At 39.7% G+C, this 24,990-nt stretch overlaps 1 protein-coding gene across 1 annotated transcript; it reads right to left on the reverse strand.

Moving 5' to 3' along the window:
- Nucleotides 1-1,204: 1,204 nt before the first annotated feature.
- On the reverse strand, nucleotides 1,205-16,768 carry tmem255b (transmembrane protein 255B). The gene is made up of 9 exons (XM_084019292.1): nucleotides 16,565-16,768; nucleotides 15,915-16,057; nucleotides 15,707-15,769; nucleotides 6,504-6,593; nucleotides 5,328-5,408; nucleotides 4,849-4,934; nucleotides 3,812-3,971; nucleotides 3,135-3,281; nucleotides 1,205-2,739 (listed from the first exon to the last, which is right to left on the reverse strand). Exons 1-9 carry the CDS (start codon nucleotides 16,626-16,628, stop codon nucleotides 2,509-2,511), a joined length of 1,065 nt encoding a protein of 354 aa, XP_083875418.1. The 5' UTR covers nucleotides 16,629-16,768; the 3' UTR covers nucleotides 1,205-2,508.
- Between the last annotated feature and the right edge of the window lie 8,222 nt (nucleotides 16,769-24,990).

Genomic DNA, 24,990 nt, shown 5'->3' on the forward strand with positions numbered 1-24,990 from the left:
TGACTAAAGCAGCACTCCATGTCTGCCTGCAGCCTTAAAAATCAACCATGTGCCTACTCAGAACAACCAACCCAAACTTCACAACAGCTTCCCATCTAACAGGAATTATTTCACATAGGTGCAGTACTGTAACACACAAACATAGCTGACGCTTCCTAATGAAATGTTGTACTCATTGCAGTTTATCCACTACGCATTACCACGTTTGCATTTTGGAGTATTACCGTCTTTTAAAGACCTTACTGACACCCTGATTCTCAATCATCTTCAATCACTAACTTCATCACAAATGCCCCTTCTTCCCCTTAGAATCACCCGCTAACATTTAATACCTGCCATATACCGGTTTGAGGATGATAAATTAGTGTCAGAAGCACAGGGGAGACAGGGGCCCTCACCATGAAGAGGAGAGAAAGAGTGAGCACTGCATTGAACGCACCACACAAGCTACTGAAAGTAAAAAGAGTGCGCTGTAATATACTGAATATGTAAATAATGTGACTGTACAATGCTTTATAGGAGACAGAAAACAAAAACACTACCTTATGCTCACTGAGGTTTTCTGCATGTTTAAGTTGATCTAAAGTCAAACGGTAATTTGAGTCTCTCAACTTCATCTGCTTCCTACACAATGATTTTCTCCAAATACAAATTGGGAAACTACAAGAGCAATAGCCATGGATCAAAGTATCATACATTTATTTTTTATTTGTATGATTGTATAGGTGCTGAGCAAATCAAAGACAATAAAAACAAAGAATGTCAGGAGCATTGTGACTGAGAATGCCAAAAGGGCTCCAGTGTTATTTTACTTCCCTCTGTAAGGTATAATTTTCTAGTTTTCTGATGAATGAATGCCAGAATATAGAGCTTGACAAGTTATTGTTTTTTTTTTTATTATTATTTTTTTTTTATCATGTGTTGTATGTTGAACTTCTCATTTTTCACTTTAACTGCCAGTATGTGTTTAATGCTGAGAGGAGTCTGCCTTTTGAGTTTTAACTTTCCTCAACAGTGAAAATCCTATTTAAAAACAAAAATAAAAGCAGTTGTATGAACATTATAGAGTAAAATTGTATTTTCAAAAAACGCCTTTGAATTCTGTGTCGTTACTTTGGGATAACCTTTTGATCTGTTGATCAGTGCGTGGCATGTTGTTAATGTTCGAAACTCAAGGTGCTAGCTATTTCCAATATAACTTTCTTTCGACTGTATTGAGTTGAGTATTATAATAATAATAATAATAATTTGATTCCTTATGAATTTGTAAGAGCAACAATTGTATGATCTACTTATGTGGTCTCACTTTAAGGTGAAACAATGCAGTGAAAACACCTAGTGCTAGAGTAAAAATAGTACCGGTGATATTTCAAAATGAGGGATTTTAAAGGAAAAGTTGCCCATTTTGGGAAAATACACTTATTCCCTTTCTTGAGATGAGACGATTGTTGCGACCCACGACATTGAAAGACATCAATCTTCTTATTTAACTATCGCAAGCAAATAAACAACATCCCAAAATGTTCTACTCCTCCTTTTTTCTGATGTGAGATTTTGATGAAGCCCTTAAACCACATGTATTTGTATGCATCAGGGAGTATACATATTCTTAAAGGTGCCTCTTTAATAAATTTTACATTTCATAGCAGCTACAGAATCCCATCCCATAGCAGTTAACATGCATCATCAATAATATATACAGTATATTGACTTTAAAGTGCACATTAAATGATTCACACTAACATTAAATTAAATAACATCAACATCAGCATAATTTACTCTCCGGTTCTCATTTCAAGAAAGCCCTTTAAGTTGCTCATTCAGTAGTTTAGTATAGTGAGACGATACACAAGACCTGTAATCCAATCTACATAAATTAGAACAGAAACATCAGATCACAGTAAGGTGTACTATTATACATACATATACTTCTTCAGACCAGCTTCAAGTTTAAAAAGAACATTTGACATTTTGGAAAACTCGCTTATTTACTATATTATTAAGAGTAAGATGGCAACTGCCGCCTTGAACTAGTCCTGCACATAACCACTTTACACTTAAGTTGTTTTTTTGTTTTTTTTGCAGATCCAACAAACACAATTATAGGTGATAATTAGTGAGTTTTTTTCTGTTGTACAGTTCCAAGCTAGCTGTTTCCAGTCTTTGTGCTAAGCTACGTTCCCCGGCTGCTGGCTGTAGCTGATGAGAATTGTATCAATCTTCCCATTTAACTCAGGAAAAAACTATAAAGTACATTTTCCAAATAGTTTCCTTTAATGTATTCATGAATTGACTTAATCATGTCTATAGAGTCACACTACATCTTGATCAATCAGTATACCTCCTTAGTGCTACCACGTCAAATGTAGCATTTCTACTAGAACAGAGTAGTCGAGAAGCTCACTGAGTGTCCGTCTACAAGGTCACCTATGAAATGTATTGTGCTACATTCGGTCTGACCAGATCAAGATTTGTTTTCTCCAGCATCCCAGATGTTTCTCTCAGATCTCAGCAGGCGTAAGGTGGCGGTTTCTCGAAGGGGCTGTAGGTGGATCCATAGAGGACAGGAGCATTGGGTGTCAGCATGTAGCATCCTGGTTCCTGGTTGGCTCCCTGGGGCTGTGGCTGAGCCTGAGAGGGCGGCTGGTTCTGGTTCTCCTCGGAAAAGCAGGAATTGGAGGCAGGGCCTCCCTCAGGGATCATCTGGGGTGTAGCAGGTGGCTGAAAGCTGCTGTTATGCTGTGGGAGAGATGAAGAGAGGGGGAGTGGTAACTGGGATCAGTATGCAGAAGGAGAGCCAAAGATACCCACATTAATTACTGACATTTTTTTGTGAGGCATGGTTTTTATTCCTGTCCAATAGGAATCTACAGACATGCTGTGAAACTGTATGTAGGCTCAGTAACGGTGCTCTCAGCTACAAAACAAAATCACACTGCTAACATGCTGATGTTTAGTAAGTATATACACCATGTCAACATCCTTTCTTAATTGTGTTAGCCTGCTAATAATAAGCAAAATTACAACTGAGGCTGATGGGAATATTGTTACTTTTACAGGTATTAAATCATAAACCAAAGCATTGGACAAATTAGAATCCTTGAGTGAAAATGTTTGTTTGTGTTGGTCTCTACCTGCAGAGGTATTGGATAGTTGGGATAAGCGGGCAGGTTCTGTCCTGCCGGGCAGAAGCCAGCGTAGGTGACCATGGGCTGGGACGGGTTGTACAGGATGTGGGGTGGCGGTGTGGGGCTAGCAGCCATCGGAGGAGTCGGTTTCTGCTGCAGCAAACCGTCAAAATGCTCGTGAGTGTAGTTACACATGAAACACACATATACTTCATCATATAAGAGGTAATGGAGTATGATCAGCCCGTAAAATCAGGACCATTAAGATTGCCACAACTTTAAAACACTCTCATGCCAGAGCAACAGGGAATGAGGAAGTGACTCTAACACAAATCAGTATTATGTTTCCGACAAAGCTTTGGTCAGGTAACAGATCAGAAGAATAAAGATGATAGTATAATGTAAAAACATTTATCCCTTCATACAACACGGCGTTCAATTGATGCATCATTTTTGACCATTGAATCTCATAGACTTTGCAATTCAGGAACTGTCTTGATCTGATTCAGGCAGAGCACACGTTCAGTTACAAACACAACCTTTGATAGCTTTGAAACGAGCTCTAGGTCTAAGTGTTGGAGATTAGGATCCTTTGGTCTACACACAAGGAACAGACATTAGGGATTCTTGTCTTAAATCTAAAGATGCACCCCCAAGTTTCACTTTTTCGGGCCCCTGCTCACCAAATCCTTGTACGCTCCGAGCATGGCGGCGGTGATGATGCCCAGGAACAAGCTGAGCACGTTGAGCACCACCGAGGCCCACAGCAGACGGTGCAGGTGGATCACGTCCCAGCAGCTGCTGACCCCGGTGAACTCGTAGTATTGTGTGTGGAACTCTATGCTGGAAGACGAAGAGAGCGGGAGTCAGTACAACTCCCAAGATGGTATGGATGACTCTGGTTTTATATTTCTTTCCATGAATCTCAAAGCATGCAGACATTTTGACTTGTCACAGCAGGTCAGTGTGCCAGGTAATGCTGAATGAAGAGCAGCTCAACCACAGTCAAAAAAATGTCTGCCATCAAAGGGGCCGATGGCAACCAAGCTCCACCACACATCACGGGGGTTTTTCCAACCTTCCATGGAGGGAAGAAAACAAAGAATCTCCTCATCGGTCCATTGCTCGTGTTCACTTTATGACTTTATGAAAACGTTCAGGCAGCCATTCATCAGCTAATAACTGAGTGGTAACAGTTGCAAAGGGGGGGGGGGGGTTTTGGAAAGCTCTACCTCTTTGGTGTGTGCTCCAAAGCTCATGGAAAACTCAACATCCAGGATTTGAAAGTTGGCTGTAGAATTGGAACCTCTTTAATGCATGAAAGTGCCAAAATCACATGGTCCGAGAGGGACTTTCCAACAGTGGAGTCTGTGAATTCTGCCAGCATTGAAAGCGAGGGTGCTGTTCTCACACCGCTCTCTACTGCATTCACACGCTACAACATCATAACTGACTAAAACTAGATGAACGGGTTCACTGTGAGTGGAACCCTGACTCCAGTAAGATTCAATTATAAAGCTAAGAGTTGTTGCCTGGAGGGAGAAAGTTGAAATGAAAACGTGCAAATTGAAGGTAATTAAGATTAAAACATGCACTGCTGTATGGTCTGTGTTTATCCCAGATGAGCTGCATTCACACACACACACACACACACACACACACACACACACACACACACACACACAGAGAAGCAGATGCCAACAGCTGGTGGTCATCTCACCTTGCACAGTTGTACAAGTAGCAGCAGTAGCAGGTGTTGCTCCTCAGCTTCAGCTTGCACGCTTTGTCAAACGAACGGCACGTCACCTGCAGCGCGAGAGGTTTGACGAGTAAAAAAGAGGCTTTCAGAGCGTTTTAATCATTTTGAATAAAGTATATCAACCTTGTGAACACGGATAGAACAGCCAGATAGGCAGGAGCTGGACAAACACTGGCTATATATGTCAATGTTTCATTTCCAGAGCTTCAATTTGGTTAGAATATGATGCAAAGTTAACTCGATGAATGTTGTTGCTTTCATTGCAGTAACGTCATTAGACCACTAGGTGTCAGTACACACTTTGTGAATTTTTCAGATAAGCCCAAAAGGCTGCATGAACACAAGATAGTCCTCAAATTAACCTAAAATGCATTTTAAAGCATCAATTACACCATTTCATGTAAAGCAGTGATATAGTCTGTAAACAACATATGAGTCACCTCCGTATAGTAGCTGTCGTAGGCGTAGCCTGCTCCACTGGCGTAAAAGTCACACATGTCCTCCTGCAAGGGCCTTATGTCCTGTGTTAGAAGGGGAGAGGGCCACAGTAATGCTGAATCACACAACCTGATATAGGATGGACACGTTCATCCACTTGTCTCACACCATAACTGATCCAAATGGGTTTCCATTATTATTCTTGTTTCAATTATGCACTTGTTTTTTGCCTGAGCCCTGGTTTGTGTTATTCTGTCCATCCTCCTCCTGTTTCTGTGTCACTGCAGTAGAAGGTTTACAACATGTGGCTGCTCAACGTCCACTGCACTGGAAACTACAAACCCTACAGCATTAAACCTCACCAAGCTTTATATATTCTGAAAGGTAATATAATCATTTTCATTGTCCAAAGCTTGATGGTGCAATAAATATGAATTCTACCGTCCCATGAGCACAAAATAAATATTTCTGCAGAGGGTTTGATTACACTGTTGATCAATATCAGTGACGCTGTGCCAGCTTTTAAACTCCCTGGTTCAGACTCATTAAGATGCTCGTTAAAATTCATCAGGCTGATGAGGAGTTTGTGTCTGCTTATCAGTAAGCAGCAATGACCTTTTTGACCTCTCTTTATTTCCCGTTCCCATCAAACAAATCCAGGTTTGTGAACAAATATATATATATATATATATATATATATATATATATCAGGCCATAGCAAGGGAAATATCAATTATCAGTTGAAATAGTTAAAGGTGGTAGTTTTGGAACAGTTTGTCCGTCTTCATTTGTTGCATATTTTGTGTTTATTTACTATAAATATTTAGTATTTCTAATAAAAAATATAAAATAATTTGCAATACAAGAGTGTTCAGTGAAAGTTGGGTAACTTGGCCATTTAATCAGCCCTTGTTTGTTGATTCCCCAGCAGCTCTCTGCAGGTCGGACACAGAGATGAGATTGTCTGGTCTACATGTCTGGTGTCATGATTGCAGCATCTGACACTTCTGTCTGATTGCAAAGTCCCTGATCTTTCTATGTGTCTGTGGTTCTGTTGACCTTCACATGTGTGATTCAATTTGATGTGTGAATATGTATTTGTTCAGACAATAACAGATTTAATTAGTTTCTTTTCAGTGCAGGCAAATAATGTACATGACATCACATGTGATACTTACAATGAACTCTGAAGCGATGATGCCGTCCACAATGGAACAGAAGAAAGAGGCGATGACTCCGATGCTGATGAATATGATTGCTGCCACCAGCTTAAAGAGGCGAAGAGGGTGTAGGGAAATCATTTAGGAAGAAAGATTAAAAATAACACTCAGTGTTTTCATTTGCGTTTATTTGAACACAACAAAATTTCAAAAATTTCAAAATGTATTGTGGAAAATAAATCCACAAACAAAATTGGCAATCTGATTAGGTAATAATTCATTTTTAGCAAACAACTACTTATGAAAATGTTTGTATGATCAGAATTGTATTTATTTTGATAAAGTTAAATGATTACAGGAACCAGGAGTCATTATAAAAACATGTATTATGTAAACATGTATTTCTTCTCACAGAATCAACTGAATTTTCCTGAGTTCTTGATAATTGTTTCTTATTCATTCTTATTTATCAATGAATACACCAGCGTGTGTACGAATGAATGAATATGTAAAAGACAAAGTCTCATGTCGTTTCATGAGCTTCATACACACACGGATGCATGTTAGCTTCCTGCATGTGTGTGCGTCCTGATTGGTCATCTGCAGCATCTGCACTGCAGGACAATAAAGGAAATATACGGCTGTTTCCTCTGCCAACACAGAGGTGCTTTGTGGGTAAATTTATGGGCACAGAGGCGTCATACAGGACAGAGGGATGGCCTTTTGTACCAGCAAGGTCAATCTAATTCTCCCAATCTGATACACACACACACACATACACACACACACATCCATATTGTTGCCTTTCTCACACATTCACACAATTCTGTAAATTAACAACAAGAATCTGATCACTGATCAATATCCTCAAATCTGTTTCTGTTCATGTAGTTTTTAGTGTAAGACAGACATACCTTTCTGATAGTACACACACACACACACACACACACACACACACACAGCCCAGCCCAGCACAGATGTCTGATCATGAACTTTATCACTGAGCATCGTTTACGGTCTCTTCAGTCGCTCCTTCAGGACCGAACCTGCTGCACTGAAGCAGGAGCTTGAACACACTTCTGTTCTATCTATCTAACGGTAGGTGCGATACTGCAGTTTGTCCCAAAAGCAATAAAAAGTTAAATGGTAGAGTACGTTTTATAACCTAGAGTATATCTAATGATCCTGCATCCACACGAGTGAGTTATTTGATTCATTGCAGACTTTTCTTTTCCTTTGTGTGTAAAATCCTCAGATCACAACAGAATGTATTTACTCCTTCGAGATCTTTTCTGGTTGAATTATGCTGATGAAGTGGAAGAAGCACAAATGATTATTTATAGGATTCAGAACAGCAATTGGAAGTCATGAATTTTGAATTTTGAAAGAAAACTTCTAAAAACATACTTTCAGGATGAATTTATGTTTGTATTCTTGTATTTTTCTTTTTTCATTTTGATTATTTATATTGTTTTACCAATGATATTAAAAAATACAACAATTATATTATTTTTACCCAGAACATGGATGGAGATGAGAAGCATTTTGACATGTCACAGGAAGAAAATCACACATTAATAATAACAATAATGATAGCTGTATTCTATTTTGCTGCATCATTATTTTTATAAGTAACATCCATGCTTTTCCTACTATAACAATTTATGAAATAATATCAAATGAATAAATAAAATCCCTCATTCTTTCAGTGTGTCAGTCAATTTCTGGTAAATGAATCAAATGCACAAATATACAACCTATGAGCACAATATAAATTCAAATAAATGTCTTCAAACTACATTTTAAATCATTGCCCCTCTACAAATAATGACCTAATAATAACACAAGACACATTACTGGTGCAATGTTGTACATTACTGGTGCAAATTTGTAATCAAACCAAATCAACCAAATTAACATTAAACAACCTCAGGTAGGTTACCATTTTCCTGCATGGTAGTCCAGTCTTGGGTTTTGGAGCTACCAATGATGAAGCTAAAAACATGCCTGCATAATATCATGCTGTTATGTCTAAAACTGATGAGGTTTACTTGACAAGTCAGATTTCTTGAGGCTAATTTTAAGTGAACGTATTTGGCCAAGTGTTATATAGGAAATGTCTAGCTGTACATGTGAGAATAACACAATTCAGAAACATGACAATTTTAAAATGAATTTCCCTGGACAAAATGAACGAAGAGCCGGGCTTAGAAAATACGCTTTTTTTTCTGGGTGAGTTTTATCTGCCACTGGCCCAGACTCTCCACTTCATTAGCGGTTTAAATGACTCTGCTTTTATGGGCTGCAAGTGGGAGATGAGGCCAGTGGCAGAGACAATAGAGCCTGACAACTGCATTACTTCACATTACCTTAGCACCAGCTGCCAGCACATAAAACACCTCACACTCTGTCACCTACACCCCCAAATCTCCCCTAATGCAACTGAAGCAGAGAAAAATCAAATTGCTGTAAAAGATTAAAGACTCGCGGACACACTGTCGATGGTTTTCAGGAGTCTAGTCGGTGAGGAAATATCAAAATGACTTGTGGTTAGTAAGTATATTTACTTATATTTATATTTAAGTACTGAGGTTTAAAAAACAATATATAGACTGATATAGAAATAATAAGTCTTAATCATGATTTATGACCGACTAGAAGCCTGAAGATGTCTATATCTTCGCCCTGCCCATAGTTTATTTTTTTTATTATTTTTCTGTGTTTGGGTATCATTAGAGTCTCACAGACATCACTGATGTGACACAGACAGAGCAGGCAGGCCACAGAAGGATGAAGCATTCATTCAAAATCCGGCACCTTCCAGCAGGTTTGTGAGGACATGTTGACGTGATAATTTGCGTTTTAGAACGTAACCACTGTGAAACAATCTGAAAATAATGTTTTATTCTAACTTAATGAAGGTCCCTCTCTTCATTCACATCCTAGCTCACTCTGCCACTGCTGAGCTCTCTCTCCCCCTCCTGCAAGAGGTCAATATTCTGTATTTTTTGCATCAGTAGGATTTCAAATTAAGTACTTTTCCTTATAGGCTAATCTTTTACTTGAACCAGCAATAACTTGGGGGCAACAGAAACAAGTTTAGAAAACTACATTGATATATCATCACCTCTGATATAGTGAACTTGTTAGCAAAGAGTTTCTTATTTACAATTACTAGCAGATATCAAGCAACATTCTAATTCATTTGGAGTAATTTTTGTGTCCATTTGATGTGAGGCCAATAATAACTACTTTTTACTCTGTTTTTGGTCTCTACCAACTCCTGAAGGAAATATCTGGATCTTTAATGTTCCACTATGTCCACCAGGTAGTTGCTAACTGCCTGTCTGTCTTTTGGTGCTGAGCAGGTAGTGCACAGTGGGTTTTTGTCTGAAAACAGCTGCCTGCTGATGTTGAATATGAAGCTATGACAATGACACTAAAGTTGTGGGTTGGACAGCTTCACGATGAGTTGAGACTGTGAGAAGAGCTTCAGATTCAGGTGATGAAGCTCTGTGGCTTCAGCAATTCAACTCATTTGAAAAAATATCCACTATAGCCGCTTTAAGTACTAAAAAACAGAGAGATTAGACAAACATGATGGAAGTGTTCCAGGATATATTAGTGACGAAGAGATAACGACACAAGGCAGAGTTTTATAGCTTCAGTAAAGATACCCATCAAGTTATGTAAGTAAAGTCGCTGACCGCCTCAAGGTCTTCTCCCCTGCTCAGTGGTCCGGTGACCAATCACAACCACAGCTGGACATGCTGCTAATGAGAAAATAGTTGGCTAAAATATGGCCCTTAAAGGTTCACCGTTCTGCTTTCCAAGCTTCAAGGTGATCCAAAGGACGACACCGTGCAATATACAGACAGTGCCAGAACAAAGAACACGAGCTACATGGAGCGTTTAGTCATAAAGAAATCAAGAAAATAAAGAAAAGAAGTGTCAGGGCAGTGAAGCCTGATTTTGGAGCAGCAGGGGGAGTGCAGGTAGGAGGGCAGTTTAAGGACAGAATTTCATGCTCCACGATCCTTTTGGAGGACAAGATAAGACTAAATGAAAAGTGTCGATATTCAAGTCATTACGATTTTGAAAGGATTTACCGAAGAGATGAGCACAAATTAGTGTTTTACCAGCAACGTGCCTCAAATAGCACAATGTCTTATTACACTAAAATCTAGAGATATGTTTCCCATTCAGCAAAAGGACACAGCTAGAAAGCTAAATTAACGCTGATCTGTGTGGTGGAAAATTACAGGTGCTAGATTTGTCTTCCTCTTTATTCCCACAAGTTTTCTATTATGGGTGACATTTTTTTGTCGTCTGCAAAATTATTTAATATTATAGGGCTTATTATGTGTAGGCTAAATCAATAGATGTTCTCTCACTCAGTCAAAAATACAATGTCTGTGTTTATGACTGAAAACCTCACCTATGTTTTTAACCACACGACACATTTCAACAGTTTAGGTGGAACCACCAACTTAACATGTATCCTTAAAAAAACCTGACAATAATAATATCCAAAGTCATGTCAAAGACTTTGTAGATATTTAATGATAGATGTTAGAAAAATGTAGTCTCACTTTTTGTAGAACTGTGTGACCCCACATGCTATCTAGTGATCTTTACATATTTACTCGAAAAACCAGAGTACGAATCTGATGAGTTACTCAGGTTAAGTATAATCAAGTCATTTAGGCCTATGCACTCGGGTACAGAGCAATTTCAGAATTAAAAGGCCACAATAATCTAATTAAACTATAGCAATATGCAGTATAAATCTGTTTGCTGTTTAGGGTTAGAAACTTGTATTTTAAGAATTCAAGGTAACACAGGGTGAGTAATTGATACACAAGTATCCAAATAGCAATTTGTGGGTGAAGTATTCCTTTAAGCATAGAGTCATAACTGAGGACAAAAAAAATATTAGGTTGGAGTGTCCAGTAGTAGAGATTAGCTGTGGACAGACGGACAGATGCACGAACACACCCACACACAACAAAATGCATGATCCCCTCCCACAGGCTTATGCTTGGCGGAGAGAACAACATCTGCTTTACGAGGTCAGAGCAGCAAAAGCCTGCGAGAACGAGGAAGTAAGAAAGGTGCTCTCAGATGTCCGTCGCGTTGTCGGCACGTTGGTTACAGTAGCTGTTCTTTAATGAGCGACCTCGCTCTGCCAGCCGGCTCTCGGGTTACATGCCGAGCCTGAGACCCAGGATGGGAAGAAGACACCTGTGTGAGGAACATCATGCCACATGTGCCTCATAAGGGTCACCATAGGCCGGCGCAGCAATCTCACCATTAAAGTTTAAAGCACAGACGGGGGAGCGATGCCGAGACAGATACAGGCTCTCACGTTTACAGCCACGCACAGCAAGGACTCAAAAAGCCTTCAGAAAGTATTCCTAAATGGTCTTTATCTGTGTGATGTTTTATTTTGAGCTAGGATGGATGTATTCACATTTACACAGAGACGCTTGTGTGAACAGCTCTAAGGATCGGTGAAGACCGGATTAGATACGCTACACTGTAGTAACATAAGACAGCGACACCCTGGATGCCACATGAAATATTCACAATATACCACAGCCATGGTGACAGGTTCATCTCTATCATGCCAGGACAATGTTAATATGTGCTGTGATGCGCCTGTAAAGTGTTTCTAAAGGCCTGTAAAGTCATATAAAAACTATTCGGATGTCTGTTTTTTTGTTTGTTTCGTTTTTGTCAGTTTAAAGTTGACTGGTTTTAAAATCAATCCTGAATAAGGCTACTGCATAGCTACACCTGATATCATGACACTGACAGTGTGATGAGGACTATTAGGTCATATTTATGCTTTATCGGTTGTTTTCCACCAGCATGTTTCATTTTTAAGGTTGCAGGAATAAAAGGTCTAACCGATGTGATTGGTGATCGTAACCAGAGACAGCAGAACACCAACACCGGGAGCCAGTTTCCATCTGTCACATGGGTTTTGTAAAACCGCCCCTTTAGGGGACTAGTGGCAGGTCCTGAGTCTGTACACCAATGGAAGAAGTGAACGTGAACACAGATTATGGCAAAAAATATTCACTAAAGTCAATGTTGGACCCATTTTTCACACATATGTTGTAAATATTATTTGAAAACAGACAAATCCAGATAACAGCGTCTCATGACCACGCCACAGGAAGTGTAGAACATTTAAATCCATTGGCGGATCTTGTAATGTGGCATATTCTATCAAGTATCTTTGACATAACACTCCTCGGTAACACGTTTGGCTGTGACTGCTAACATATGAAGCAGTGCCCACAGGTCATTTATTGGGAATTTTGAGGTTTTAGAACTTTTTTGTCAGTGAAAAGTTTGACAATGTATTTGTCGACTTTTATTTTATGACTTAACTGCAGTGACAACCTTCATGCAAAAAAAAAAAAAAACTAGCGAAGACAAGATGGAATAGTTGACTCTGTTTTTTGTCAGACAAGTGATGCTTATTTTGATATTTTTTTCCCCGGCCCTAACTAATCTTATATTCAGAATAGAAGAATTTCTGGGATCCATAAAACATGACTAATTATTGAGCTTAAAAACAATTGAGGTTATATCAAAAGAAATGATCATGACAAACATTTCCAATAACTCCAGAGCAGTGCAGATCTCCTGCTAGTGTGAATGAAGTTAACAAAAACAGGGATGGATGAGTAGCGCCCCTACTCCAGTGTTACACTCTTTATGTCTTTAAGTGATATAAACAGTAACATTGTAGCTAAGATTCATGTTTTGGGGAAGTAGTGAGCACACAGCTTGTGAAGCCCAAAAGTCAAAATGTATTCAATAACTTTTATAATGAAATATTCTGCTTCAATCCTTATTTGCGGTCAAAAAAATGGTTGCCCTCCTGTTTGCCATGGTGTACACAAAGGGAGTCACGCAATGACTACAAATTCATGAGCAACTATAACAAGACACATCAGGTAGGTATTTACTATGCAAATAAATGTTTTTTGTTAACATGTGTGTTACATTGACTACCAAGCCTACGCTATTGTGTTGCCAGATAATAGCCAGCAGATTGGGACTGTAGCTTATATAAATAAATGAATACCAACCCAGACAAGTTCAATGCAGCATTTCATTAGAGCTGCAGTGCTTAAACAGTACAATGCACAATGTGAACATCTGTACTTCCAACAGGAATAGAAAGGATGGTCATAGACAAATCAAGTCCAATGTCATTGTGCCGCACATCATCCTAATACTTTCTTATGACAACATGAACCCCACTTTGGCTCGCTCTTTCAGACAGTGGTAAATAGTTTAGCTGCGCTGGATGCCTGCTCCAAATGCCATGAAATACACTGCTCGTATGGTCCATGAAATTCTAAATATATTTTACACAAACACTTTTCCATACTCTCTTATCCAGAGTTCAACAACATGACAGTGAATTTATCAGAAGACATACTGTGTGTGATAAATAAATAGTCTGTTTTGACAGTAATAAACATTTTCAGTGTCTGACAACCAATCGTGATATATGATATGAAGTAGTAGTAAAAAACAATATGGAATTTTGAAAAGTAACCTGTAGGAGCCTTGTCAGAGAGAGAACCTTTAAAATCCTGGTCACGGTGGCGTTATGTCTCGAAACCTGAACAAAATCTGAAAATGAAGTATTCCTACAGGGAAATATACACTGTATATATCTTGTTTTTCTATTTATGTTATGTTGTACAAAGTTTTTTTTTTGCCAACCCACTGTTGCTGTGTGAAAATAATTCCCCAGTCTTAATAAAGTAATTCTATTCTATTATTCTATATAAATGTAGCCTACTACTGTAGATGTGAGTCATCGAGTAACTTCTATGATAGTACTGTACTCTCGTCAACTCACAAACGTTTTTTCCAAAACCACAATAATTAGGACTAATCCACGGATGAAATACCAGGACTGCTAATGTTTCTGTGTCACTGGTGTCCTCTTCAGTCCTGGGTTTCATGCCTGAGAAAGCGATACTGACTCTACTTGGATCACAGAGAGGAGTTGTTTCAGCTGCTGGTCTCCACTAGGGCTGCTGAGCATTTGCATTTGTCGGCCCCTTGACTGAGGTCAATTCATGCAGATTTCAGTTTTATTCCTTTTTGAGGAGTCTGAACGTCTCAAACTGGAGTATCTAATTTGACTTCATTCTTCATGAGTTGTGGAGTCACAGAAATGTTTTCAGCTCTTCAGTCTACCTGTAAGTGTCTCTGCTGTTCAGAGAGGCACGTTGATGGTATTATACCTGTGTTCCTGTCTGAAATAATGCAGCCCTGTCAGTAACTGACCAATGCTAATGCAATTTCCCCTCTTGTCGTAGAAATCCAGAGCCAATCACATTCCCTTCCCCCCGACCACAAATCCAGTCTCGTACTCTGACCCGGCACAAGGACCAAGAACACATTACGGCCGCCATCGAGTAATCTGATTTGCTTCGGGCTCATAATAGAGCAATTTCCTATAAAACTGTTTAGTGAATTTGCAACGTCTGTAACATAATCCTCCAATTTGCGTGTATAAATGTCCCGTTTTCCAGGAACACTGCCTCATTTTTAGAAGATGAATATTATGAAACTCAAACAGCTGAAGTCACCTTGAGAGAGAAAAAATAGAAGGCAGAGCGCAACTCAAGCGGCCATCGTAAACAAAACAAAAGAGGGCCAACAATCACGTTTAATGCTTTCTCCAAAGCATTAAACATCTGCAAAATCCTCTGTTTTTGGCCACTTGGGTGCAGCAGAACAAGCTGTTAATACACATTGTCACCTTTAAAAAGTACTTGTAAGCAAATGTACGCATCGAGCAGTCTTTTGGAGGTTGGAAGTCCAATATTCACTCTCCATATGTTTTTGTTTTGTTTTCCAACTCTTGTTAAGCTGCTGCTCCACTTTCTTCAGCAGGTAGTTGCTAAATGTGTTTGTTTGGAGCTGTCACGAAGAATATTACTGCCCTGCACATATCATGAGAACGACCACAAGACTTTGCTTGTCCATGTACATTTATCAGTGTGCCTGCGATGATCCACACTGTTTGGCATCTGTGCTGTCCTACCAAAGCTACGAGTTGACATTGTCATCCGGCTTATGGGAATGTACCGACATGAGGATGATAGAGGAGTTAAATGGGATGGATTTATTGAGATCTTGCAATCATGACTTGAGAGTGAGAGGAAAAGACTCACCATTGGTCTGCGGTTTTCCACCAGGTGGATGCCAACAATACCCAGAAATGCTCCAAAACTCAGCTGGAGGTTGAAAGAGATCAAAGTGGAAGAAGGAGGTTAAAACAAAAGAACACACCATCACCTCAAAATCATACATAGTGTTTGAAGGAGTTAGTGACATTAATGCTTTCTCAGTGTCGGGATTGAGAAGGTGACCGACACTCACGGTGATGCCGGCGTAATACCCAGCAACAGGCACGTTGTCTGTGCGAGTGGCAGAGATCAGACCCACAACCAGAACCACCAGAGCCAGAGCCAGCAGGGACACGGTCACCCACAGAGCCCCTCTCCTCCGACGCTCGTAGTGAACTGAGGACAGATGGATGGCAGGAGAACCTCTTACATTCAAAAGCTCCTGAACCCTCTGAATCACATGCCTCTCTTAGCCTTACTAAATACTTTTTACTCTTATTGAAATAATATCATGATAGTCCTTATCATGAAAGTATTCAGATTATTACGTAAGTGCCAGTACCACAATGTTATATAAGTAAAAGCCCTGCAATCAAAGTCTTTCTCAAGTAATTATCAAAATATACTCCAAGGATCAAAAGTACATGTACTCAATTCATAATTAGCTATTTTTATGCAGCAACATTTTGCAAGATATTTATTTATTTTGTTTTTGTTTAAGAGCCCCGATCAATGAAGTTTTCTAGTGTGCATGAACTCTGATAATTATTACAGATTTTTTTAAATGCTAAAGGAAACAGTGGTGGAAGAAGTATTGCAATACTCGAATTCTACTCAATTCAAATGTTATTAGAAAATTCCAATAAGGTATCGGTAAGATATCAGGATCAAACTGAATTTTACCTGCCGGATCCAGTATTTCTGTCGATATTTGCTGAGTTGTCCGTTGGGTTTCAGGCTGCTGCATTTCCACTCAGTCCAGATTAATTACCACAAGATATTAATAAAAAGGAGCTCAGGCAGCTGAAATGAGGCTTTGAGTGGTGTTGTTTGTGTCCCTGTTGATTCAAACAGAGTCCTGATCCTCCACGGACAACAAGCGGCAAATAAGATGCTTCTTTTTCTTATGATTTAAATATTTTATTTTAAATAAGAGTGAGGTTTCATATCCATTTACAGCTGACTCTGAGAGCAGACGAGTTCAACTTTTCTTTAAGCCTGAGAGAGAGAGAGAGAGAGAGAGGGGGGGGGGGGGGGGGGGACCAATCAGCTCCATGCGTTCACCTCAGTGATAAATAATGAAATTGTCTAACTTACATAAGTTTAATTCAGCTTTGATGCAGGATTCACGTTAAATACTCGTGTGTGGCTCAACACTAAACTATATGATAAAAAATAAAGTCAATTAAAGTGAGTGTTTTAATATCTACAGGCTGTCTGGTCATGGTGCTGCAGTGTTGATGTAATATGAGTTTGCAGCGCCCTCCATTGGTGAACACTGGAAACACAAACTTTGTGCCCTCATGTGTCTTTTTTAATGTCAACACACACAAGACATGCTGATTTTAATGTCAAACTAATGTCAATAATATTGTATCAATGAAAAACATGTTTATTGCAGTAAAATGTGGAAAAGATACATTTCAACTTAAAGACTGAAGTATTTAAATGAGTGTAAAAATGAGCTTGTGCCCATCTGACTGCCTCACTCATGCAGGATGCTGATGGAGCCACACATGTGGAGATCCAGACCAGCGTGGTGTTCATGGTGGAGATGATGATCCTGTTTCCTGGGACTAAAAGCCTGCAGCCGACTCTGCACATGCAGAACAAGACATGGATGAGACTTCAAAACAAACAAGCGTTGACACGGCCACATGAGAAGAGACAGCCGAGCACGACACGCTGCTTCAACTTGCATTAGATTAAATGACATTTTGAAAAGTGGGCCTAAGTGTGCTCTTAACTTTAGCTGCATTCTTGGTCACTTAATCTGTCTAGAGGTCAACATTTCTTTTAGCTATCAAGTTTAGACTCCATTCCAGTCGGTAGCAGTGATGCACCAGAACATTGTTTCCCAGGAGCCATCTGGCTGTATTCCTTTGCAGACAAATGATATGCAAGTGGTAAACAGTGGATCCTCTCATTCAACCCCTTCAATGGAAAGTAACGTTAGTGACTGAGCCTCACTACAGCTACAGATGAGAAAAGAGCATGCATTTAACATCAGCTGATACTAAAGGTCAACTTAATAAAAGCAAACTTCCTTAAAGCTAGAGGGCGCTGCTTTTGTCCCAACTGGCAGTGAGAGGAATTTAATAGCATTATTTGAATCTGAATGAATGAATATTCAGATTATCTTTCATCATGATATTGGTTGTGTTGACGACAAACTAACTGAGAGTCATCTTTTCCATATAAAACTTGCCCTCCTCCACCCCTCTTCTCTTCCTCTCTTTATAAAAACAAACACAGACAAGGTGAAGAGTTAACATCTTAACAGAATAAAGGTGAATTACTCATCTCATTTGTCTAATAGGGATAGGTTAATTGTTGACTCTAAATTGGCCGTAGGTGTGAATTTGAGCGTGAATGGTTGTTTGTCTCTATGTTGGCCCTGTGATAGACTGGCGACCTGTCCAGGGTGAACCCTGCCTTCGCCCCAATGACAGCTGGGATCGGCTCCAGCCCCCCCGCGACCCTGAAAACAGGATAAGCGGTAGACAATGGATGGATGGATGGATTTGTCTAATAACAAGATATTTATGTAACCCACCTGGGTTTCTGAGCTTGTTGTTCGAAATAGTGCAGTTCCCTGGCCAACCAGAGGGTGGCGCGTCCGCTATGAGTAAAAGTCTCAGCCGGTATTAACTCTCTTTTCGGCAGAAGATATTGCCTGAGAGCACCCAGCTCACCAACTGAGAACTCCCGGTAGGGAATATACACTCTTCAAACCAGAAATTCACCATAATTCCCCTGGTACAGACTGTTAACATGTTGTTCGTTAGTCAGGATGAAGATTCAGGTGGAACGGAACGCCTCTGTTAGCGGGCTTTAGCTCCGGTAAGAAATGCTAATGCAGGCGCCATGTTGGCTGTGTTGACTGACTCCTTGAAGTGATCGTATTGCTCTTTATCCATGAATAAAAACCAATCGGAGTTGTGATACTGTCACCAAGAGTACGCGAGACTACGCAGATACAGATAGGCTACAGATCATTTTAAGTTGTGGTGAATGAGTGTAAAAAGATCGCTAATTACGTTAGTATCGAGCTAATCGCGCTAGTCGCGAGCTAATCGCGCTAGCCGCGAGCTAATTTTGCATTGTCATGCTAATGTTTCTTTACTACTTTGGTTAAGATAGCTGCAGTTCTAGCACTGTAAGCAGAGCAGTAACAGTGTTTTACACCATTAAAGGTGCCTTGTACTTAGTTGTTTGAGGTAAAAGTTATTTTATTGAGGGAGTATTTGCTCTTTTGACTGATTATATGTAAGATGTGATTGATTTGTCATTTAATGGTTAAAATATGTTTGAAATGAATACATAAGGACTGTGTAGTTCATCTTAACAATTAAAAAAGGTGAATATATTAAAGGGCATATGTTTAATTAAAAATGTTATATTTACAGTGCAGTTAAAAAAAGCATAATTAGATTTAATATGTTAAAAATATAAATAGTGAGTTTTAAATACATTCTATGATTCCATTTATATGTTTAAGTGAATGTTGTGATTTAGATGACAATAAATCACATCGATGGAGGGAGATAACGGAGGCCAGCACGACGCACACTTTTTCTCATTCGTTTTTTTTATTTCTTATAAAGCTCTGTTTACATTTGCGCACACACTATAGCTTAAGTTAAAGCTGGAGTTCAAATGTTTACCAGACATTTGCACATTGTGGCTTATTATTTATTATATTTTCTTTAAAATAATGTTATGCTGCTGTGAGAAAATGAAAATAAAAGAGGAAAATGATCAAATGCGACAGTATGGTTATTTTTAAGCCATTAATTGAATATACAGGGGGAAAATCCATACCGTGATATATACCGTTACAATGATATGAAGTTATTCATACCTTGATATAAGATTTTGCTCATACCGCCCAACCCTAATTCAAACCATCCACTTGTGTGTGTGTGTGGTATCTCGGCTGACACAGGCTTTCAGGCTCTGCAGTCGTTCCTGTATCTTACTGATACTGGTCTAATAGTAAAATATCATCAACATACTTACCTGTGGTAACCGTTACATTTACCTGTAATATTAGAGGGTACACTTGTCCTCCTCCTCTCCTCTCTCTAAAAGACAAATAAAAGAAAAAGGGAGTTTATGAAAATCTCATAACCAATTTTTTTATTCATCACAAAATGAATTGTGATGACAAGAAATAAAATGATACTCACCTTTCTATATAAGGGTACAAACGTGCCCTCCTCCTCCCCCTTTCCTCCTCCTCTCCTCTCCTTTCCTCCTCTCCTTTCCTCCTCTTCTCTCCTACAAAAAAAAAAACAAAAACAGACATGGTGAAGTGGAGGTAAAATCTTAACAGAATAAAGGTAAATGTATGAATTACCCATTTCATTAGGATATAGTTATTAAATATATATTTACCTTTATATATACCTTATATGAGAGGGTTCCATCACCTCTCCTCCCTCCTCTCCTCTCTTCCTCCTGGACCTCCTCTCCTCTCCTTCTCTTCCTCATCTCCTCCTCCTCTCCTCTCCTCCTCTTCCTCATCTCCTCCTCCTCTCCTCTCCTCCCCTCTTTAATGCACCTCCCTCTAAGACTAACAACACTATAACTCCTCCCGTTTTGGACCCCTGTGATGGGTGTAGTGCTGCAATGCCAGCTTGACCACTAATTAGTCCCCTTTCTTATCAGTGTGGAGGTCCTGAGGTCACTCCATTCTCTTCTTGGTCTCGGGTGGGTGTCGACAGACATGTGGACCTCCTTGACATGGTGTCGCCATCCTTTTCCTTCTCTGCAAAGAGGAGCTTCACTTGGAGGACGTAACACGTTGGAGGTTCACGATTTCCCCCAAGATCACACTCCCTCTGTGCAGACACCCGGACTGAGTCTGAGCAGCGACAAAGACACAGTTCTCCACACAGCAGGCCTTTCATCCAATCCACCTGAAGTCCACAACAGTTTCTCATTCAGGAGAGATTGGATTCAAAGCAATCAATTAAACATGATTCAAATAAAGGGAATCAAATATGTTTAAATCAATCAATGCACAGTGATTCAAATAAAGCGATTCAAAAATATTTGATTCCAATTAGTACATAACTATAAAGTCATTAAAATCAATCAATAAAGCAATTCAAATCAACCAATAAAGCAATTCAAATAAAGTAATTCAAATATGTTTAAATAAATCAATACACATCAATTAAATAAAGCAATTCAAACATATTCAAATTAATCAATTAAAATATTAATTACAAATATATACAAAAAATCCATTCAAATAAATTCAACTCAATTCCATCAGGGAAAAACTGAATTGTTGACAAAGAGTTCTTACCTGGGGGCTTACCTGCAGGGTCAGCAGCTCTCTTACGCCACCTGCTGCCAACCGGTTCATCCCCTTGATCAAACTCCTCATGCTCTACATTTACATTTACATTTAGGTCATTTAGCAGACGCTTTTGTCCAAAGCGACTTACAATAAGTACATTTGTCAAAAGAAGGAAACAAAGAAACCACGACGTATCATTGCCGATGCAGTAAGAGCTAAAAATAGAACAAGTGTTAGGTCCTCATCTGAGTAAAGTAGTACTTCAAGAGCAACAGTGCTACGATCTGAGTGCTATAAGGTTTTTTTTTTTTTTTTGCGGGGGGGGGGTGGGTCGAGGGAGGGTGTTAGTGGGTCATGCTATGTAGAGTCGAGGTGAAGTCTGAACAGGTGAGTCTTGAGCCTTTTTCGGAAAATGGCAAATGACTCTGCTGTCCTGACATTGGTCGGGAGTTCGTTCCACCACTGAGGCGCCAGAACAGAGAAGAGTCTGGACTTTGCTGAGCGACATTTGTTTGATTAACTGCTCTAACTGTCGGCTAACGCCCCATTTCCACTGCATACGTCTCCGCTGCGGTGCGTCTCCGATCCGGCTTCGGTCCGCCGTCCGGCAATCCCCACAGGATGCGTTTGAGTCCGCCACGGCGCAGTCCGGTAGAACGACTGTGAAGTCGCGAGACCTCGCGATAATACGTAATCGCGCGAGACTGCAGTTAAAGAACTCTGAAACAGGGGCGGGTCCAGAGAATTTTTTGTGGGGTGGCACAGGGGGTAACGACAATTAATCTGGGGGGGCCGCCCAAAAGTAACAGAAACGAGGGGGGGGAAAAGCTTTGTACAGTGAACATAGCAGTTCTGTTTAGTAATCAGTTTTAAACACCACTGAAACAATGTAAAGAAAAAAAAAAAAGAGCCCATGATATTAAAAATAAATAAAATTAAAATGTGAAATAGAATTTTCAAAAAATAGAATAAAAAGCTCAGTGTTCTGTGTTTTATTAAGATTAAGCAACAACATCAAAATGAAATTAGGACAGCACTGCCACTCAAATTCTCACAGTGAAATTGACAATAACAACTGCTCAGCTCTTTACATTGTGTAAACAATTTTATGTCCTGTATCACAATCAGATCAAGTAAAACTCAATGTACTGCTCAGTGCTGACACTTCAAAATAACTTCTCAGCTCTTTACATTTTATAAACAATTTTCTGTTCTGTATCACAATCAGATCAAGTAAAACTCAATGTACAGTACTATTCATTTGGGAAGTGCTGACACTTCAAAATAACTGTATTTTGCGATTGCCGTGTTTGCTGCTGAACAACCTTACAAATTCATCCATATCCAAGGCCTTGGCTCTCTTGGACTCCACACTTAGCACTCCAAGATCACTTAGTCTTTCATTGTTCATGGTGGTGCGCAAGTGATTTTTGATCAGTTTCAGTGCAGAAAAACTGCGTTCACATGCAGCTGTGCTTACAGGTAGGACCAAAGCAGTTTTGCACAACCTGAAAAGTTCATAGAAGACCTCTTTAAATGGCTCCACAAACTCTGTAAACTCCAGCAAACTGGTGAGATTCCTCATTCCAGCTGCCTCCTTTCTCTTCAAGATCCGCTTAGCTTGGTGGAGCTCATGCTTCAGATCCTCCAGGTTTGTCTCATAAATGGTTCGGAACAAAAACAAAGGAGCCTCCTCTAAAAAGTTTTTGCTTTTAGGATTGAGTGCCTGAATCCCTCTCATCATATCACAGTTGGTTTTTGAAAACCGTCTCTCTAGCTCAGCATTTAGGTGGTCTAGGATTGGATAGTAAACAGTCTTACAAAAGTAATCCTTGCCGATGCCACTGTAACGCTGACCTGTGTCGTTAAGAGCAGAGCTTGTTTTTTGTTGCCTTTTAGACATTCTCTCTGTGCTGATGTTGCACTGCTGAGCCATGCTTAGGACTTCTGTCCACAGCTGGTCAAAAGATGATTCATCCCTGTATTTTAACATTGAGTCCTGCAGCGCCTCAATGAGGTCAATTGTTCTGGCGAGATCCAATGATGAGGACTGCAGCATATCACTCAAAAACTTTGTATCTCCGAGAATTCTTTTAAAGGTTGCTAGAAGGGAAATTAAATCTAGGTTTATCTGCCCTCGCAATCCACATGCCTCTACACTTCTGTCTCCATTATTCTCCTCATCAATGTCATGAAGGACTTGTAGCACAGCTGGAAGCCGGTCCATTAGGTTTCGACAGGCATAATATCTGCAAGCCCACCGAATATCACTGAGTCTGGGCAACTCTCGAGGCTGATCCTTCGGATACATTGAGCGCTGTATGTCCTGCCACTTCTGGTGGACATAGGAACCTGACAGAAACACATAAAGGCGCTGCAACAAAGAAAAAAAGCATGACGCTTCTGGTACTGCTCTGACTGTGTCCACAATAACCAAATTTAGGCAATGTGCATTGCAGTGCACATAAAAGGCATGCTTGGCCAGGGACTGTATCCGTGCAGACACACCACTGTGCTTACCACTCATTACAGAAGCCCCATCGTAGCCCTGCCCCACCAGCTGTTCTCTGTACTCTAAACCATACTTTTGCAGGCTATTAACAATTTTTTCAGTTAGCCCAGCGGCATCAAGTTTGTCTGCATGCTCAAAATGCATGAAGCTTTCATGCACTGTACCTCTGTAGTAGTACCTCAGAACTAATGAAATCTGTTCCGCTTTTTTTAAGTCTTTTGTTTCATCAGCTAGAATACTGAAGACCCCACTTTCTTTTACCTCATCAATAATGTCCTTTCTCACCATGCTTGCTAAAACCTCTAAAATCTCATTCTAAATATGGTTGCTGGTGTACTTGGCATTGCTATGTTCCATTTTCTGTTTTATTAAGGGGTCATGTTTGGCTATGAGCTCCAAAATGGCCAAAAAGTTGCCCTTGTTTCCTGAGTCTTCTGATTCCCGATGGCCACGCTGTGCTATGTTCTGAGTGGCTGTGCATAGCAAAACATCAGCAACTGTTTTGATATACTTCCTGTTTTCCTCTACCTTTTTTTGGTACTGTTTGTCCATTGCCTGGAGCAAAGATGCATTATTGTCAACACCCCTCTGATACTCCTTCCATGCCATCATGGCATTAACATGGTGCTCTGCTTTGGCATGTAAGCGGAAACCTCCATCTTTAAACGTGGCCTTTTTCCAGTTTGAAAAGCCAGTAGCGGAGTTAAATGTTGTCTCCGGAACAGAGGGCAGCGAAAAATGTCTGCAGGCGAAACAAAAAGTGCTATCCTTGCACTGGGAATATTCGAGCCAGGTGTAGTCTTTATACCAGGAAGCATTGAAAGCTCTTGTCCTACCCTGTCCTTGCTGAGTACGGGGAAAGTTCTTCAGGATAGGTTGCGCAGGGCCAGCAGCTCTGGTTTGAGAAATGTCTGAAAATATCAAAAATAAATACAAAATGAGTCTGGAAAGTACTACTCATGATCCAAACAGACATTTAAAGGCAAAAATATGATTTTGTTCTTGTTCCCACAGCCAATGTCTGACAAATATGAAAACATGTGGATTCTGGAATTTTTTTATTAAGTACATTTTTAAAAGATATTTAATATTTTCTATAACTTTTTAAAGTTGAGTTGGATCATTATGCAATGACAACTTCAAAGTAAGATTTAGATTGTCAAGCTTTATCTTTTTAAATACATTAAGAGACAACAGCATTTCAGCAGGCAAGTAATAAAAAAAAGAGTAATTCACATGTTGCTGGTGATAAGTTAATAGAATTTTTAATAAATATACTACCTT

This window comes from Eutrigla gurnardus (genome assembly GCF_963514095.1).
Source record: "Eutrigla gurnardus genome assembly, chromosome: 1".
NCBI lineage: Eukaryota > Metazoa > Chordata > Actinopteri > Perciformes > Triglidae > Eutrigla > Eutrigla gurnardus.

What these genes read in the sequence shown, in the direction of transcription:
- tmem255b (XM_084019292.1), bottom strand. Translation starts at nt 16,628, where the DNA reads ATGCAGCAGCCTGAAACCCAACGGACAACTCAGCAAATATCGACAGAA. An exon ending in ACGACAGCTACTATACGGAG is followed by an intron (nt 4,935 to 5,327) that starts GTGACTCATATG and finishes CTCGCGCTGCAG; the next exon opens with GTGACGTGCCGTTCGTTTGA. An exon ending in TACTTGTACAACTGTGCAAG is followed by an intron (nt 3,972 to 4,848) that starts GTGAGATGACCA and finishes TTCGTCTTCCAG; the next exon opens with CATAGAGTTCCACACACAAT.